Genomic DNA, 17358 nt, shown 5'->3' on the forward strand with positions numbered 1-17358 from the left:
CTAAGAAAGTCATTGTTGAAAGAAAGCGTCAAGAAATCCAGTGTAAAGTTTGCAACAATGTAGGTCTCATTTAGCCAGAAGAATACTTTTCGAGGCTACATAAGAGAGGTCTGACGAGAAGGTGCAACACTGTGCATAAAAGTCCTTATTCTTTAATGCATTTAGTCCAAATGAAGTTAAAAATCCAAATTTCACTGGTTAGACATTTGGATTTGAAAGTAAGTGAAATCAGTGGTTTGTCACGTACATACAAGGTGTTTGTAAGTGTTGCAAGGTGGAAACAAAATGAAGAATGACACAAGAGGCGTCAGCTTGACGGTGAGAAACCACAGAGAAACTCTTCCATATTACATTAATCAGTGTTACAGCACACAAGTAAATGCTTTCTTCTGCAGGGGTCGTAACAATGCAAATGATTTTCCTGCATCACAGATTTTACATGTTTAATCCTCTAAAAATCTCAATATGCAATCACTAGCAAAAGCTCTGTTAGACTGACCAAGTCAAGAGGGTGTCGTAAAGATTTATTTTTGCACCTTTAGTAGTGTTTGAAGGACTATTTTTGCCAGTCCCCTTCCTGCGCCATGAAGTCTGGTCTTTCTTTATTACTGTAAATATGTTCTTGGGAACAGAAGCACAAGTCACTGAACAGTTGTAGAGCAGTACTCCCCGGTTACACTTCTCACAAGTCTGTATTATTCTTGCAACAGGAAGTTCACTTTGTTCCCGCATTTCACGCATGCAAATATTTACAGTAACTGCTGGGGTATCATAAGAGGGCGGAGCAACAACTGCTGGGGACTCCTTCCTTCCTTGTTGCAACTTCAGGTCAAACTGAAAGATAATCTGTGTATGGTTCGGTGGAAGTTGCTGCTGCGGCGTAATAGATCATTTACAGACGTGCTTCAGCTTTCATTTGTGCAGAACACACACTAGAGTCAACCTGATACAAGCCAACAGAGTACCTCAATTCATCTAGAAAAGCTTTTAAAGCAAAATCGCCAAATGCGGCTCCTTCCTGTTTTCATGTGAGTTTGGCTTCTGACACCAATAAAGTTAACAGGTGTGGCTAAAAGTGAATCATATGTGGTTTTAGACTGAAAGAAATACAATGCCTGCAGGCGGTATATTTTTTCCAACGAAGAGCCCGGTGTTCTCCTCCTCATTCTGCACTCCTCTTGATTCCAGGCAGGTTGGAGCTGCAGACACAGACAAGCTGTCACCCCTGGCACCACCACAGTACAACAGCTGGCCACGACAGGCGGCATTTTCCAAAAGCCTATTTTTGACGGCATTTTAGAGAAAATGCTTACGAGAACACACATACAGATTCCTGACTCCTCTCACATTTTTTTGGCTTATTCCGACATGACAGACAGAGACAACACAAAACATGGTTATAAAGTGAAAGTAAAATAAACAGATTTCCTTTTCAAAACAAAACAAAGCAATCCTCTTTTACCCCTGAATAAAATCCAGTACCATAATTTGTGTCCCCCTCATGCCTCCCATTTTCATTTTCATCTCAATATAAATGTAGCTGCTCTGTGAAGATCTCATAGTTTTATTAGGGAGCAAAAGAGAACAAATGGCACCAGAATGACCAAGGTACACAGAAGCTAAGTCAGGCCTGATGTACTGGAGAATTTCTTAAAGCGAGTTTAGTTTTAAAGCTTTGAATATCTCCCAGAGGACTACTCAAGATATGATTTGAAAACGATTACGGCAGAACATAAAAACCTACGAAGAGTTACCGGGATTATAAATCAAAGAAACAACCAGTTCCCAAGTCTGAGGGCGCATCAGAGATGTACATTTCAGGTGAGAAATCTGTGTGTTTCACAAAATATGCTTTTTTTATGGAAGAGTGGTAAGATATAAATATTTTTAAAGAAAGCCACAAAGGGTGTCCTCAGCTGTTTGCCACATTTTAATAGTTTTCCACAAAAATATAATGCATGGCACAAAACTTATACTGCACTGCTGACAATTCCATCCACACCATGAAACATGGTAGCGGCAGCATCATCCCGTGGGACAAAGAAGACGTTGGAGTTGATGGGAAGGTGAATGGAGCTTAAATGAGATTGTGAACCAGGAAAAGCATCTCTCATTAGAACAGCACAGCTGGCAGAGATGTACACCAGAACACTTGCAGCTGGAATGGCGGTTCTAGTGACACAGAGGGAGAAAATGCTAGTTCAGGCCACACTTTTCAGATTCTCCAGTTTCTTCCACATTGCAGTCATTTGGAACTTTGTTTTAGGCAAAAAATAAATAAAAAAATATCACTATAACACATGTAACTGTAATGCAAAAACAGTGCAAAAAAGAATGAGTATTATGACTTTTCTGAGGAAAGCTAAGTAGATTATCTTTGTTTTGATGTTGGCAGAGACTTAGCATCTAGCAAAATTAAACTGATCACATCAAAAATGTTTCAGTCCTGCATCTTTCTTTAAGTTCTGGTCAGACAACAGTGGAATGTATTGGAGTCCTGCCACAAAACACTCAGCTGATAATTAACACTTGCATAACAGCACTACACAACAGATGCACGGCTTTGCAGATGTTCTGTCTAAATCTGATGGATTTTAATGTCATGAGAAGCCAGGCTTCTTCTCTTAACCGAGGTGCACTGCTGCAGACGCAGGGCAAAGTACAGACATTTACACGAGCAGCGGGAACTCATCTCTGCTAGTATCACCCTGCAGACAGGATGTGGGGGTGGAGGGGGCGGTTTCACTCTGATTGATTTATCTCTATAGTCACAGTTTTTCTTTGGATTGTCAGCGCAGTTCCCGCGTGAGATTCTGCACCCAGCAGAAACTTAGGCTCAGAAACTTAAAATATTCTTCTTTTCTGAAATAGAGGACAGTGGGAGCAAAAAAGCACAACACAAATGAGAGAGCGTTTGGGTGGTACTAGTTGTCCTCAAATCATCTGAGGCGTGGGAGGCTCCGCCGGCTGGAAAGGGTCTATGCTCCACTGAGGTGTGTGGGCAACTCTGATTTGAGAATCGGTGGAATTACTCCACAAGAAGGGGGGGAATGGAGCTGGTCAGAACCCGCAGGAGTGGTGGTCTTAATCACACTGGGGCCTCTGTGTTTGCACAATCTTCCAAGCCAACTCCCAGAAGGTAGGACGGCGGGCCATGTGATGCCACCCACTCTCCAGTGTAGTGTACAGCCGAGCTGGTGCTAAGATCTCACAGCGCGGATGGGATGAGTGCACATATTGGAGGCTGGCACTGGCTGAGAATAAGGCTTAGCTATGGGAGGTGGGTGGGAAGGGGCTTGGCATAGCACTCACAGCAGCCGAGGCATCAAACGCAGAAGCCCTGTTGAAAACAGACCTGTAAATGCAGTCAGGGAGAGCAGGCTCCAGTTTGCTGAGAGGGAACTGTTAGGAGAAGTGTGCAGATGAAACCCAAATATATAATTTGTATCATTAAAGGAGGAGTTTATTGATCCCACACTTGAATTTAATTGGTATTAATGAGATGCCTGATTACCATAAGAATCCAAATTTATGAGCTATGTGCTCAGGTAAAGGCTTCAAAGGAATCCTAATCACAGGAGGGAGGAAAAAGACGCAACAAATACAGTATTTATACAGTGTTTTAGCGCCAGTTAGAAATAGACTGAGTCCATTTTACAATATGTCTGCCTTAAATTAGGCTTCTGCCAGACAAGCAAAGCAAGCCGTTGTTCTTTTGAAATTTAAAAGGAAGGCTCCTCATGCAAATTCAAAAGACAGAAAATCTGAGACGGAGAACAATGCGCTCAGTCTAATTCAGGGCTTAATATAGAAGCTGCCTCACTGAGGGAACACTACTGAGAATGTGGAGGCCCTGAGGTAGCTTTGTGGGACGAGCAACGGACATAAAATGCCGACACAGCACATGAAGTCATCAAGATTTAAAGGAATAGTTTTCAAGTTTGGTTACTTTGAAAGGTAATGAGTGACAAATGTTTAACCTGCCCACATTTGTTAGATATTTACATGAAAAATGTATGGGTTAATTTTTTTTTTTGTATGTAAAACCAGCAGCAGCACTGAGTCTTTTGCATTTTGTAGTTTATGTGTTGTGACTTTGCATAATCTTAAAGTTCATTCACCTGATCACATTCTAAACACCAACAATATACTATGCATGCAAATATGTTACCTTATCCAGATCCATTTCATGATATTACCCTTGTAAACATATTTTCTAATGGTAGTATTTCATTCTCCAGATTACATCCTTCTAAATTCAAAGCCCTTTCACAGAGCTTTGTGCAGTGTACATTATTGTTACTGTTACTGTTACTGACTTTTTAAATCGTATCCTCGCCGATACGAAGTTTAAAGGGTCTTCTTTGTTTTAATGCAGATATAATTTGATTTCCAAGGAAAGAGGATCTTTTTACTTCAGGTACTTAATTTGCACACATTTATGTATAGTGCTGGAAAAACAACTTAAGTTGTAAATACTGTTAGCAAAGTAAGAATGGCCAAGGTAATTTTACAGAAACCAATTATTTCTTGACATGGATCCCCCTCCTCTCCACTGTCTAACTCAAATCTAAAGTGCTTTTCTTACATATTACTGTGAGATGTTTTAACGTCCCGTTTTCCAGGGGTGGCAAAATATTTTAGAGGTACTTCATAAATCAGTTTTATGCATGTAGAAATTAAGACCTCACCTGCCTCGAATCAGTCAGACAAAGGTTTCAGTTGTTTGAAAAATGCCCTGCACCTAAACCACCCAACTCTAGAAATCCTCAAATGACTCCATATTTGCTGGGTGTGCACACTAAGAACAAACGTGCGGTTCTTTGGTGTGCTGTGCAACTGATTGGTGTATTAGTCAACAATTGCAAAGAAGGGAGCAATTATTTATTGCAGAGGGAGATGATTCTGGAGAATTTGGCACAGGGTGAGCAGGAGGCTTGAAACTTACTTTCAGTTTTTAATTAAGAAGGCGCTGAACAAACATGAGAAGTTGGTTCTGCATTTGCAATTGCTCTTCAGCTTGCAGAAATAAGGAAAATGTTGCGGGTTTGAAACAACCTTGAAACATTTTCATAATGAGAAGCCACACTGTAATCAAATTTTATATTCCACTTGGGAGCCTTAATGTACTTTGACTTCTCTGTTAACTTAGTTTTTTTTTTTTTTTTCCACCTGCATGTTGGCATTTAATTCTTCAATTGGAAGGAAAGCAAATGGAGTCCGAAATAAAATGTTCCCTTTTGATGTTTTTTTGGATATAATTGTGAATTTATACACCAAATTCCTCCACAAAACAATTTCTACACTCAAATTATATGTTGGTGTTTTGCAAGTTACTCACAGATTTTAGGCAAATACACCCATCAGTCACACGATTTTGACCATTTGTGGTCATTTGGTGTGTTCAAATTCCAGGATCAGTTCAAATTGGTTAGAGCTGTTTTCAAAGCATTTCTTAGTTTCAGCAATTTATGTTTTGTTTTCAACACTGCTGCACAAATATAGATTGCAAATGATTTACTGATTTATATCACGACTCATCTTTCTGAAAGAGCTACAGCATGAAACATGTCTCGCAGAACTGTTTCATGTAAACGGCAGCCCTTCCTGCATTAAAAGATTAAATGAAGCCGTAATTAACTTCAGCCCCACACTGCTGTGATGATGAATAAATCTCTCAGAATATCCCATGAGTCAGTTTGTGGGGTGTTTAAAGCCATTTTGTCCCAACATGCTCACATGCAGAAAAACCTCACTTTTATTTAATGATCTGAGAAACTAAAAGACACCTCTCACCAAAGTGTTTGCAGACTTTTTCTGCTTTTTCTTTTTGCTAGCACCAGTTTATCAGCAGGATGTCGATTCTTCTGGCAACAAAGTGTCTCTGGAGTAAGAAGGCACAGTTACAGCTCTGAGCCTGGAAGGCTGTCCTACTTGGCAGCTCACTGAAGATCCTCATCTCAGTAACCCGAAAGCAATTTTGGTAGGAGTCATCCCCCCCTCCTCCCCCCTCTGACTCTGGCTCAGGTCATTTAAAAAGAAGGAAAAACAGATCTTTTTTTTTTTCTTCCAAGCAAAACTCCTGTGCTAAGAAATGATTGAGGATGTTCTTTCCAAACTGGAGCTTTAAAGTCTTACTGTGAATAAAATTAAATATATCTAACCACAATATTAAGATCCAAGTGTCCTTTGTTTTATGCTTTTCTAAAGTTTTAAAACTTTTTTTTTAATGTAGCTATCACTAAATGCGTAAAAGACAGGTTGATGGGTAGCTGCAGCCCCTCCTTTTAGTGGCAAAGAGATACAGAAACTCAACAGATCGAAAGCAGAGATGCTAGCACAGCCATAGTTAGCGGTAGCAGTGTTTAAAAGTAAACGGCAATTAAAATAGCCAGGCTGAACATGTTGCAGAGTACAAGTTTATGAGGAGTTTCTTTTGAGTAAACGGCTTACATTAGGTGTTTGTACCCTCCATGTTTTAATATGCCTTTGTCCTGTGATGTGATTTAACATGGTTCTAGATATGGTCTCTATATTTTGTCAAATCAAACAGCCCAGCAGTGGACTTTTTAAAACCAGTTTGGTTAATTGCCCAGTGTGCTCAAGGGTGACCATTTTGAGAAAAATCGACCTTTACCAAAACTGCCAGTTTCTCTAATAAGATGACTTACAACACTACTGATAATCCATGAAATTTTCCACATTTTGCCATGTTGCAACATCAAACGTCAATTTATGCTTTAAACAGACAGGCCAGGTATGAAGAGCATCAGTCATAGCATATGGTGAATCTTGATGAGCTGCAGAAATTACAGGTGGGATTACATATTTACTAAAAGTTAGACACAAGCTACGCAGGGTATGCAGCAGTGGTCAATGGAGAGCAGTACTTCTTCAATTTTTACTCTAAAATCTATGTGCCCATATATGGTAGAAAACAAACATTGCAGATCAGTTTAAACATACCATCCCCGTAGTGAAACCCGGTGATGGGGACATCATCCCAAAACCAGATGGATTGAGAGTGGCAAGGCTCACCTCAAAAGATAACAGCCCAAAGCAGATTTTGGTTGTTATCCTTAATGGCCTATCTGAGAAGTGAAAACTGATGTTAACTGATCGATTTCAGCCTGCTTGAAATTGAGCCATGTTCTAAAGGAGAATATGCCAAAAGTCTAGAGGTGCAAAGCTGCCCAAAACATTTGTATAAACATTTGCTTTATACATTATAGAAATGTATATAAAGCATTTCATCAGATGGTTTAATTTGCACTATGCTGTGTGAATTTATCGTATAAAATCTTCATAAAACACATCAAAGTTTGTGGTGGCAACAGGAAAAAATGTGAAAACATTTTAGAAATATCAGTGCTTTTGCAAGACACTGTGAGATTATGGCAGTCTGCCTGTTTGACGTTGGTTAACTTCAAAGACTGATAAAGCTGAGTTTGGATAAGAATCAACAGGAGAGCATCATCAACGTATCGGGATGCCCATCAAACCAGTTCCAACCCGTTTCAAAAATAAATAATACACGGACACGGCAGGTTTGTAACAATAGACTATTTTTTTTTTCATATTTACATTTGTACCTAATGTGCAAATTAATAATTTAAAGTAGTGTAAAACTCTCAAAGGAATACAAAATCATATCTTACAGTCCTAACATGGTGGGAGTCCATGAACTGGTCACAGAGAAACAGAGGGGAGCAACACTGCAGTGTGTACAGGAGAGAGACAGAAGCAAACCCAGGGAGCAGTGGACATCCTTGGCCAGGACACACTTTAAGGACAGCATGGCACATTATCCAAGCGTCACCAGGACAAACAGCAACACAAACACTGCATCTTTACAGTAGTCATGTCAAATGAGCAGAAAGCACTTAAAGAGGCCCCGGGTTTTCTTTTTTTTAAATCTCTTAAAAATCCCACTGATTGGTTAAAGCACTGAAGATCACAAAGGCTTGAGGTGCTCGTAGCAGCAGGTGCTTATTTTGAACCGGCCTCTGGATGAGGAAGAACAATAACCTCACGCTGACCCGGTGACTTGTTTCCTGTTTTCCTGCAGGTCACCACATACCGTAGTGCTGTTAAGCATGATTGCACGTCGTGTTGTGTGGGCGTGGGAAGGAGGGGAGGGGTGTGGGGGAGCTAGAGACACGTAATAACACTTCAGACAAAAAAAACAAGAAGAACAAAAAAAACAACAACAAAAAAAAACACACACACACACATCAACCTGCAGTCATGACTCAAGAGTTTGTCTCATCTACACACATTTACGGAGCAGATTGGTCGACAGGCAACTCAGAGAGACACACCACAATCACTGCATATTTGAGAAGCAGTTGTGAAGTGTTTGGCACAGAAAAATGTTGAGAATTTTGATTGTAATTAGTTGTTTTTTTTTTTTTGTTAAGAAGCCAGCGTGGCAGTGCTTGTGGATTTTAGGATACGTGCAAGAATGTAAAACGTGATATCACACAATATTTCGAGTCCAATTCTGACACGGCAAACCCCTTCAACATGGCAAAAAAACAAAACAAAAAAAAAAACAAAAAAAAACCCGAAACAAAAGGTACACAAAACAAATGAGAGTTCAACATTTCATTCTAATCCAACATTACAGTCTAAAACTCTTACACGTTTTTAATTTCTGTATCTCAAATTCGTTTACAAAAAGCACGCTGTGACGTTCCTTTACGAGTCACAAGACACAGTTAACCTACAGTATCCATTTTATTGGTGCATAGACAAAACCGGGAGAGAGTGTAGCAAAAAATCACCAATTTATTGCTTTAAAGTCTAATATTAACCCCCCATTAAACTTCTTTTGATTGCAAAACAACTACAAATATCCCATGGAGAACCAGGCAGAGGTATTGCATTCAACTGATTAAAAGAGCTAAAATGTCCCTTCCTGATGAGATGCAAATCTTTTTGCACTTTGAAAAATAAAGAGCTTTCTTGCACATAAATTTACATCACAGAGGTAAACTTTTACTCTAAAACAAGTAAAAGGCTAAATTTGATGGGACAGAAGTAAAAAGAACTAAAAAAAAAAAAAAAGAAACTAAAATCTGGCCAAAGCTGCTCACTGTTTCAAGTTCTGCTTCCCTCGTCGTGAGGTAACAAGGGACTGGGGACAGGAACGCACGAGCATTACTCAACAAACCCAGGAAATGCTCGATATTATGTTTTTTGTTGTGTTTTTTTCAAATGCGGAGAGCGGATGGTGTTGTTCCCTCAGGTGTCCTGCGGCCGCGTTGATGCTGAAAGTAGCGGTGATGGCTATACAGGCCTCTGGACCTTGCCCTCCCTCTCCCTGCGCTTCAGCTCCTCCCTGTAGCAGTAGGAGCAGTAGTTGTCCGTCTCCGGCCTCCCGTAGAAGGAGCAGTTCTCCCTTTTGCAGCGGCGCTGCTGAAAGCAGTACAAAGGGCTCCCGGAGCTCCGCCCTTTGGTCTTGTCTGGACCGAGCCAGGTGTGAGGCACGCTGTCCTCGTCGGCGAACTCGAGGCAGTCCTGAATGTCTCCCGCATTGAATCCGTTGGTGTACGTGTGGGACTTGTGTTCGCCGGGCATGTTGTAGGACAGTGTGTCCATGGTGTTGACTGTGCGGACCCCTGACAGGCGCGCGGGGCTGTAGCTCTGGGAGGAGAGCGTGCGGTTCTGCTGGGGGTAGGTGGCGCATGTCTTGAGGGTGCCCACCACTGGCTTGTAGGGGTCATCTTGGAAGATGGAAGATTGCATGTTGACATCTTGTAAGTGAATGACGCTGTGCCTCTGGATGGGCGGCGTATGGCTGTAGTGGGCAGACACAGGGATGGGTCCGGGTCTCTTAGCACCGATGCTGGGAGAGGAGTAAGGCGCAGGGGCTGAGACAGGGGCTGGGTGGGAGATGTGATGCGAGCTCGGCGGAGGGGTGAGAGGAGGGACTTGGACGGTAGAGAGATTGGCTGCAGGAATGGGACTGTTTCTGCCCTGCGTCTTGAGACTGAGCAACGGTTGCGGGTTGCTGTAGGTGTGGTGAGGCAGGACGGGAGAGCAGCTCTCCGGAGGAGAGCTGTCAGACCTCTCCCTCTGGAAGACGCTCTCATGCTCCGGCTTCTTCGAGGACACTTCAGTAGTGGCAGGAGGCTTCTTCTCTGCCTCCTTCCTCTTTTGCTCCTGCTCCTGGCTGAAGCGCTCCTGGGCGTTTGTCAGATAGTAGCTGATCATCTCCTCGTGGAACTGGTGTCTATGGCTGGTCAGCAGCAGTCCTGCAAATATGAACTTGCGCTCCCCCTGCATGGCAGCCCGCAGGATGTTGAGGCTAAGCTTGACATCTGTGCTGTATTTCCAGTTTTCCAAGGACTTGTCCCCCGAGCCTCGCCCCGTGCTGTCCTGTCTCTCAGTCGGGGAAGAACTTGACGGTCTGTCTCCATCTGTAGGGGAGGGACTTGTGGCTTTCTCGGAGGAAGTGGAGCTGGTTGAATGGCCTGAATCTTCCTTGCTCCCTTTGGTTGCCTTTGACTCCTTCTTCTTTGCCTTTTCCCCTCCATTTTCCCCATTACGACCTGAGCCAGAGTTCGACTTGTTCATTTTGCCGTGCACAAGTCCTCCCAGACCTCCCATGTTCTTCTTCAGCTTGATACCGAGCGTTTTGCTAAAGCTTCCTAATCTGTTAGCTACAGAGTCAGTTCGACTCTTGTCCTTGCGCTGCTTGTCTTTGTCCTTTTCTTTGCTGGGCTTCCCGGTGTTAATGTTTGAGTTGCTGCCGACAGACTCGCGGTCAGAGTCCATGGACTCAGCAAGAGACTGGACATCCTCACCTGCAGAGGCTGTAGGAGACTCTGGCTGAGCCAGGGGAGCCTGCAAAAAAGCCAAACACACAAAAAAATAAATACACTTTAAATTTGATCACACCTTCCTCTTAAAACTTTTTCTGATTTATTTATCATTATGTATTTATTTGGAATTGTAGGTGACAGGCTCACAAAAGTAGTGTACTATTGTAAAATGAAAAAAAAAAAAAAAAACAGGATTAAAAACAAAACGTTTTCCCAGAAAATAAGAAAAAAGTTTGTAGTGCCTATGTATTTAGTCTACCAGGTATTCTGCTAGGATTACACTGTGTTTAGCTCCATGCAATCTTCTTCTCATCAATGCTTTTCCAGCTTTGTATCCCTTCTGAAGAAAAGCATGCCCTCACTGTAAAGCTGCCACCGTCATTGTTCACCACTGGTGGAATGGCGTGTTCATGTAGATGTGCAGTGTTTGTATTCTGTTATACGTGGTGTTTTTGTAGCCATAAAGTTAAGCTTTGGTTTCACCCCACTAGAGCTGTTTGCTGTGTCTCCTGCGTGGAAAATTTTTAAGTGAGACTTTTTATGACTTTCTCTCAACAGTGACATTCTTTGTGCCAAAATCCAGATTTGTAACGTGTACAACCAATAACTGTCCTGTTGATAGATTACTGCACACCCAAGTCATGAATCTCTGTAGCTCCCTCAGAGTTACCACTGGCCTCTTTAGGGCAGCTTTTCTGACATTTTAGGTGGATATATATTGGTAGATTTGAAGTTGAGATGTACACTTTCTTTTCAAAGCTTTGCATATTATTTTATAGCCTTACCATGCTTTAAATGTCTCCATAACCTTATCTCGGCCCTGTCTGCTCTGTCCCTTGGTGTTCATGATGCTTTTTGTTTTCTATTGTCTTAACACAGTGGGGCTTTCACTGATCATCTGGATTTATATCGAGATTACACAAAGGTGGACAAGGTGACTTTTGAACGAAAATGTTGGTACTGGGTTTTATTTAGGGGATCAGAGTAAAAGAGACTGAAGTTGTATGAAGTTGTATGCATGCCACACTGTTAAAAACCATGTATTCATGAAGGATTTTCACTCAAAAACCTAACATAGCACAAGCAAAATAATCCAAGCGGTACTGATCTCTTCGCAAGGTAATCTAAGCAAGAACTGGAAAGATCTAAAGCAGAAATTGTCAAAAAAACTGTTGGGAAACAAACAATTTTCTGGTTTTCCAGGACTCATAACCACAAATGTGAGAGATCATCGCATTCTGACACAAAATAGAACTGACTGACGGGAACCAAGAGGTTTCAGAAACATCTGGAACAAGGGAGTCTCTATAAAGTTAAATTAGCCATGACAAATACGACACACATGTGACAGCTGAGAAAAAAAAAAATTACCCTTGTTTCAGAGGGAATTCGGATCCATGTTACATTCATGTAGTTGTGCAGCAGGTTGAGTTTGGCCTCCAGGGACAAGATCAGACTGCAGAACAATATAAATACACTTTTTAAAAGAAGAAAACACAATTACATCTGACAAAGATATCAGTAACATATCTATGGGAAGCATGCAGAAGGATTACATAAGTTAAGCTGTATGAATGATATCTGCAGTCCTCTAAAGGAAATCCATGAAGGATGCACTCAGAGATGGACAAAGCATTTTTTCTGTGTGTCATAGTGTCAGTTTTTTTGGCACAATAAAATCTTAAAGAATATAAAATAAAACCCCTTAAATAAACCTTTCAAAACTCAGTGAAGGTGTTGCAGATTTCCAGAGGCCACTTCTGGACAAATGCGACGCCTGCCTGAAATCTTTCGATCTTTTTTTCTTTTTGAAGTGACCCAAAGCCAGAGCCAATAGTCACAGTTAAATCCCAACACATAACATGCAAGGAGGTCGATGGATGTGTGCTTTGCTGATACATATCACCTGGTGATGTTTCAGGCTTACCTGGCTAGCTTGGTGTTGTCATTGTCGTCCCTTCCCCACTCCCAGTCCACACCAGGATCCACAGCAAAATGGAGTGCCAGCAGCTTGTGCTCAGAGTCGGTCAGAGGGATGACAGCTGAAAGAGGGGAAAATGCAGTCGCATTACTTTGGTCCACCTTAATCTACAGTAGCAAGTCTAAGTGACGAATGTGGCGCAGAAGCTTTTGGACAGTTTCAACTGATTGGAGCTCAGGGCGAGTTTGCTAAGAGAAATGTAAGAGGAACCTGAACTCAGTTATCCAAATCCTCTTTTCACCACATCTTCATCTCAAATTCTGTATTTTTCCATGGTCATTTTTGGGGTTCTCTGTCATTTTCAAGAACATTTTAAAATATAAATGCAAAGGTTCATTAAAAATTTAAAGTAAGTATTCAGTATGGAAGATTGGATGGAAAGGTAAGACATTTTCTTTAGTCTGTTTTTTTTTTCCAAAGAGAAAGAAAGAACAAATAAATAAATAACACTGCATAGGTAAAATTGTATTTTTTTCCCCTTTGAGTTCTCCAGATTTCACAGAAACTCTGTAAATCTGCCTGAGTTATTACCATATTTGTTAACTTTCATTATTTTGTGTTCTCTAGTTACACACTTTCTTGTTCTTGCCTTTTATTTTTAATACGTATTTGTGACAAAAAAACAACAAAAAACTAAAAATGTTTAAGATGAATGCATAATATAAAAAGTAGTTGTCTTTTTTGCAATTGAGCTAAAAACACAGCAAGATTTTGATTATGTTTAACGTGTTATATTTGCAGTTTTCTGAAATGTTGGGCTCTGTTTTGCACCTGTGTTTAAAAATTAGCTTCTTGTATTTCAGTTTGTGCGGAGTTTTATTCATTTTCAAATCGAGGAGCATTCTCTGTTTTAATGTGTTTCATGGCGTTTGTTCAGTTTTGTGTTTTTTTTGTTGTTTTTTTTGCTGTAATCGTGTTTTTAATCTCCTCCTTAGATCTGAAGCTCAGTGCTACAGTAGAAGTACAGCAGAAGCGGTGTTAAAGTTCAAACAGTGAAGAAATGTCATTTTTATCACAGGCATAATAAACGACAAAAGAAAACAGTGTTTATCTTTGCCCAACATGATAAACTACTTACAAGCAGTAAAACAGATTTCAGCACCAAAACAGGCACCAGGTCGGGCTTCCTCTTGTGGGAAATGCACATGCACAGGGCAGGAGTTTACAGTAGGCTACATGTCTCTTTCCTCTGAATGTGTGGGAGTCTTTTAAAACAACAGTGTAAGATGGAGTAGCTGGGCCTTGCTGGCCCACATAGCTGCTCTCATCAGGCTACCTAGTGTGGGGGCTGTTGTCTGCATGACTGTAAAGAGAGGCAGGCTGTTCAGGCCGAGGACATTCCAGCCTTCCCTGTCAGACCCAGATGGAAGGCGCAGTCTCCTCCTGGCCTCATCAATTCTTCCACTGCCAGCAGGCTGCTGTGCTCTGTAGGCTTCATGGAGACTGTGAGGAGCAGAAACAACTACCTGTACGGAGTCCAAATGGATGATTCAGGGCCAGTCTCTGCTCTTAGTGCACTTCTTCTCCTCTGCATGAATGCAGAGTCAATGTGCTATTGCATCATGCAATCTCTTAGGGCTTTGTAAACAAGTATTTGTTCTATTTTTCTTGACTTTTTCGCACTTCACGTTGCAACCATGAGCTTCGATGTATTTTATTGGGGTTTCATGCGATAGATCAGGGCTCTGCAACTCCAGGAAAAATTCAACACGCTGGACCAAGAGCTAAAATGAGAGATGAAGTCAGGTCAAACCCTGACTAGGGCAACAATAGGTGAATGGATGACTAATGGTGTTTGTCTTTGCGTCAAATCAGCTGTTACCTTAGCACGCAATACACTTTACAGTAAATCCCCAACACAAACAATGAATGACTAACGGTAATAGGATGCTGGCATGCCAGCATTGTTGACAAAGAGGAAAAAGGGATTCCATTAAGTAGGGTCTTTCCAAGAGCAGTTTTGCCCAGACAGTTCTGTCTCAAGACAAGTTAAAAACACAAACAAAGCTAAGCTAAGAAGAAGACGATAAAACTTGCTCCCTCCTTGGTTCCCACTCGGGTCATGCAGCAGCCAAGCGGAGGTCTGTGAGGTGGTGTCCCCGCTCCCACGATGCAGCTGGCCTCCCTTGTGTGTGAGTGCGTGCACGCACGGCTCTTCCAGCTTGAGCCCGGTCCAATTTCAGCTCTGCCAACTGAACTCCGGGGGACTCGAGTGTGCTGTAATATATTTACTATCCCCTGTCGGCAGCCGTGTTTTGTTGTCCTCCAGTAACCGATTCCCACAGTCCGTGCGAGGATGACATCATAGCCTTCTTTGGAATACAAGCTGTGCAGTCGACGTCATAGCTCGCTGCTCGCTTTGCAAGCTTGATTCAAGAACGATACAGAGAAGCGGAGGACGAGCAAACATGGGTGTGACCCGTAAGGAAATAACTGCTGGAGATTAACTTCTCCCCGCTTACATTCGGGAGACTGTGCTGGAGATAAGCTTATTCTTTTCTGATTTGTTAAAGAATCTTAAAGATATAATGCATTGGGTCGTGAGAGCAGACTAACATCCCCTCCCTTATTTAACTCGGCTTTAGAGGACAACAGCACCTTTCTTTTACATGATTTGACTTGCAACATTTAGTCAGTCTTTCAGCTGCAGTGAGATTCAAGAACAATTTGTGCAAACTGGAAAAGTAACACATTCAAATTCCTGAGTTAGTGCTCTGCACAGCTGCAGATTTCCAGGCTCTGAATCACTGGAGTAAACAGCAGCGGCGCACATAAACAAAACTGAGATGTCCACCACCATGCCAGAGTCAAGGACAGCACATCTAATCAGTGACTTGCAAAATGATTGATAATTGAACTTTTTATTATGTGACAGAGCAATAGAAAGAAGAACCCAACTGAAAAGCTTTGCAAATTGAAAGTCTAAATCATGTTGATAAATATTATATTTAAGTAAATTCCATTAATAAAACTCATTTTTCACATTATCATTATATCAGGACAGCATAAGACAGATAATCTGTGAAAAAAAATTTAGCCTTTTGCTGATTCCCTGGGGTGCTGTTGTTATCTGAACAAACAGACTGCCCTATCAGAAAGAACCAACCAGACCCAAGAGGAGGGTCTTAGCTCTGTCAAACACCCTTGTGTACGACCTGCTCACACCATCCTGATTGCTCTCTGCTGTGCTACGGAAAGCCAGCAGACGGATAAACGGTTGACCTGGAATGGTGAGTTGCTTTTGTTTTTGCATTTATGGACTGCTTGTTGTTGGTCTATCACACAAAATCCCCAAAGTTCAAGGAGTGTGAATTATTCTGTGAAACACTTTCTAATTTCAATAAAGAGCTGTGTGTTAGTGTCACTGCAGAGATGGAAAAGTTGAGTAAAACAGTGAATCCATTGAAAGATCAAGATCTAACCCCCACTGACCAGAAGTTAATGGTTACACCACGCTCTCATGTAGGTGGTCCTCTGGCCAGTTTATGTAACCAGATGGGTGCAAGAAGTTTATCAACAGGACGCCAAACAAAACTTGGGAGTGTTTTTGATTTACGGAAAGGAGCTTGAAATAGGCTCAAGAGTTTTCCAGAGGGTTAGTTCCCCTCACACGCTGCTGGACCGCGTGAGCACAAACAGGCAGATGAAAGACCTTTGCTAGCATCTACTGAGGGTTTAACTCATTATCACACAGCAGGTGAGAGCATCGGCGGGTTGGGCAGGAAACACACATCCAGGTACACTTGGAGTGGAAAACCACTTCACCAGTTCATGAAAAACTGAAAACAAACAGAAATCTTAGAGCAGCAACACTCGGCCTCAGTCACCCCTCGTGTGTGTGTGTGTGTGTTTCTTTTTTTATTTTTCATCATTTATGTAGCTTCAGATTCCTTACACATAAAAAGAAGGAGGAGCATAACTTGTCAAACTCCTGGACTACACCTTGCAAAAGTATTTACACCCCTTGAACTTTTTTTTTTTTTTTTTTTACTTTTACCGTATTGCACACAAAAAGTTATATGCATTTCATTGAGATTTTATTTGACAGGACCAACACAAGTACTGGAAAATTATGAAGTATCATGATAGGTAGTTTTCAAGGTTTTGTTTTTCCAACTTTACTACTTTGTCCTTTACTGCAGTTATAACCAGGTGTACACCGATTGCAGTTTTCTGGTCGATCACCTGTCTTCAAAAAGCCTGACCCGTTGGTTCTAATTTTGTCCGATACAGATTCTTTTGTTTGAGGTTACTAAATAAAGTGACAAAATTGCTAACCTAACGACAGGTTGCTATTGCTAACCGCGCACGTGCAGATGTGACCTGGTGGGCGGGTTTGTCTGTCAGTCTTCTCTCACAGCAGAGCAAAAGGGGGCAATTGCTGACTTTCAGACGTTTGCCGAGGTAGATAAGATCGGTGGATTAAATGGTTTCTCATGCAAGTGTTGGCAGATCGCAGACCTTCTAGAATCAAGGAAACCAGGGCAGATTTATCGATGCAACCCTAGTTACAGCCATAAGTGTTTTTGGGGTATGCTCATTCCTTAC

At 41.6% G+C, this 17358-nt stretch overlaps 1 protein-coding gene across 2 annotated transcripts in view; it reads right to left on the reverse strand.

Moving 5' to 3' along the window:
* Positions 1-7548: 7548 nt before the first annotated feature.
* Positions 7549-17358, reverse strand: part of otud7a (OTU deubiquitinase 7A) — a 44819-nt gene continuing 35009 nt past the window's right edge. For both annotated transcript variants that reach the window (XM_014990334.2, XM_088006256.1), the window contains 3 exons: positions 12757-12871; positions 12201-12285; positions 7549-10851 (listed from right to left, as the gene is read on the reverse strand). In XM_014990334.2, the coding sequence (XP_014845820.2) occupies positions 9292-10851; positions 12201-12285; positions 12757-12871 (1760 nt within the window). In that variant the 3' untranslated portion in view covers positions 7549-9291. The remainder of the gene's footprint in view (positions 10852-12200; positions 12286-12756; positions 12872-17358) is intronic.

The sequence above is a fragment of the Poecilia mexicana genome, unplaced genomic scaffold (assembly GCF_051168715.1).
Source record: "Poecilia mexicana isolate PSO_F unplaced genomic scaffold, ASM5116871v1 scaffold_6, whole genome shotgun sequence".
NCBI classification, from domain to species: domain Eukaryota; kingdom Metazoa; phylum Chordata; class Actinopteri; order Cyprinodontiformes; family Poeciliidae; genus Poecilia; species Poecilia mexicana.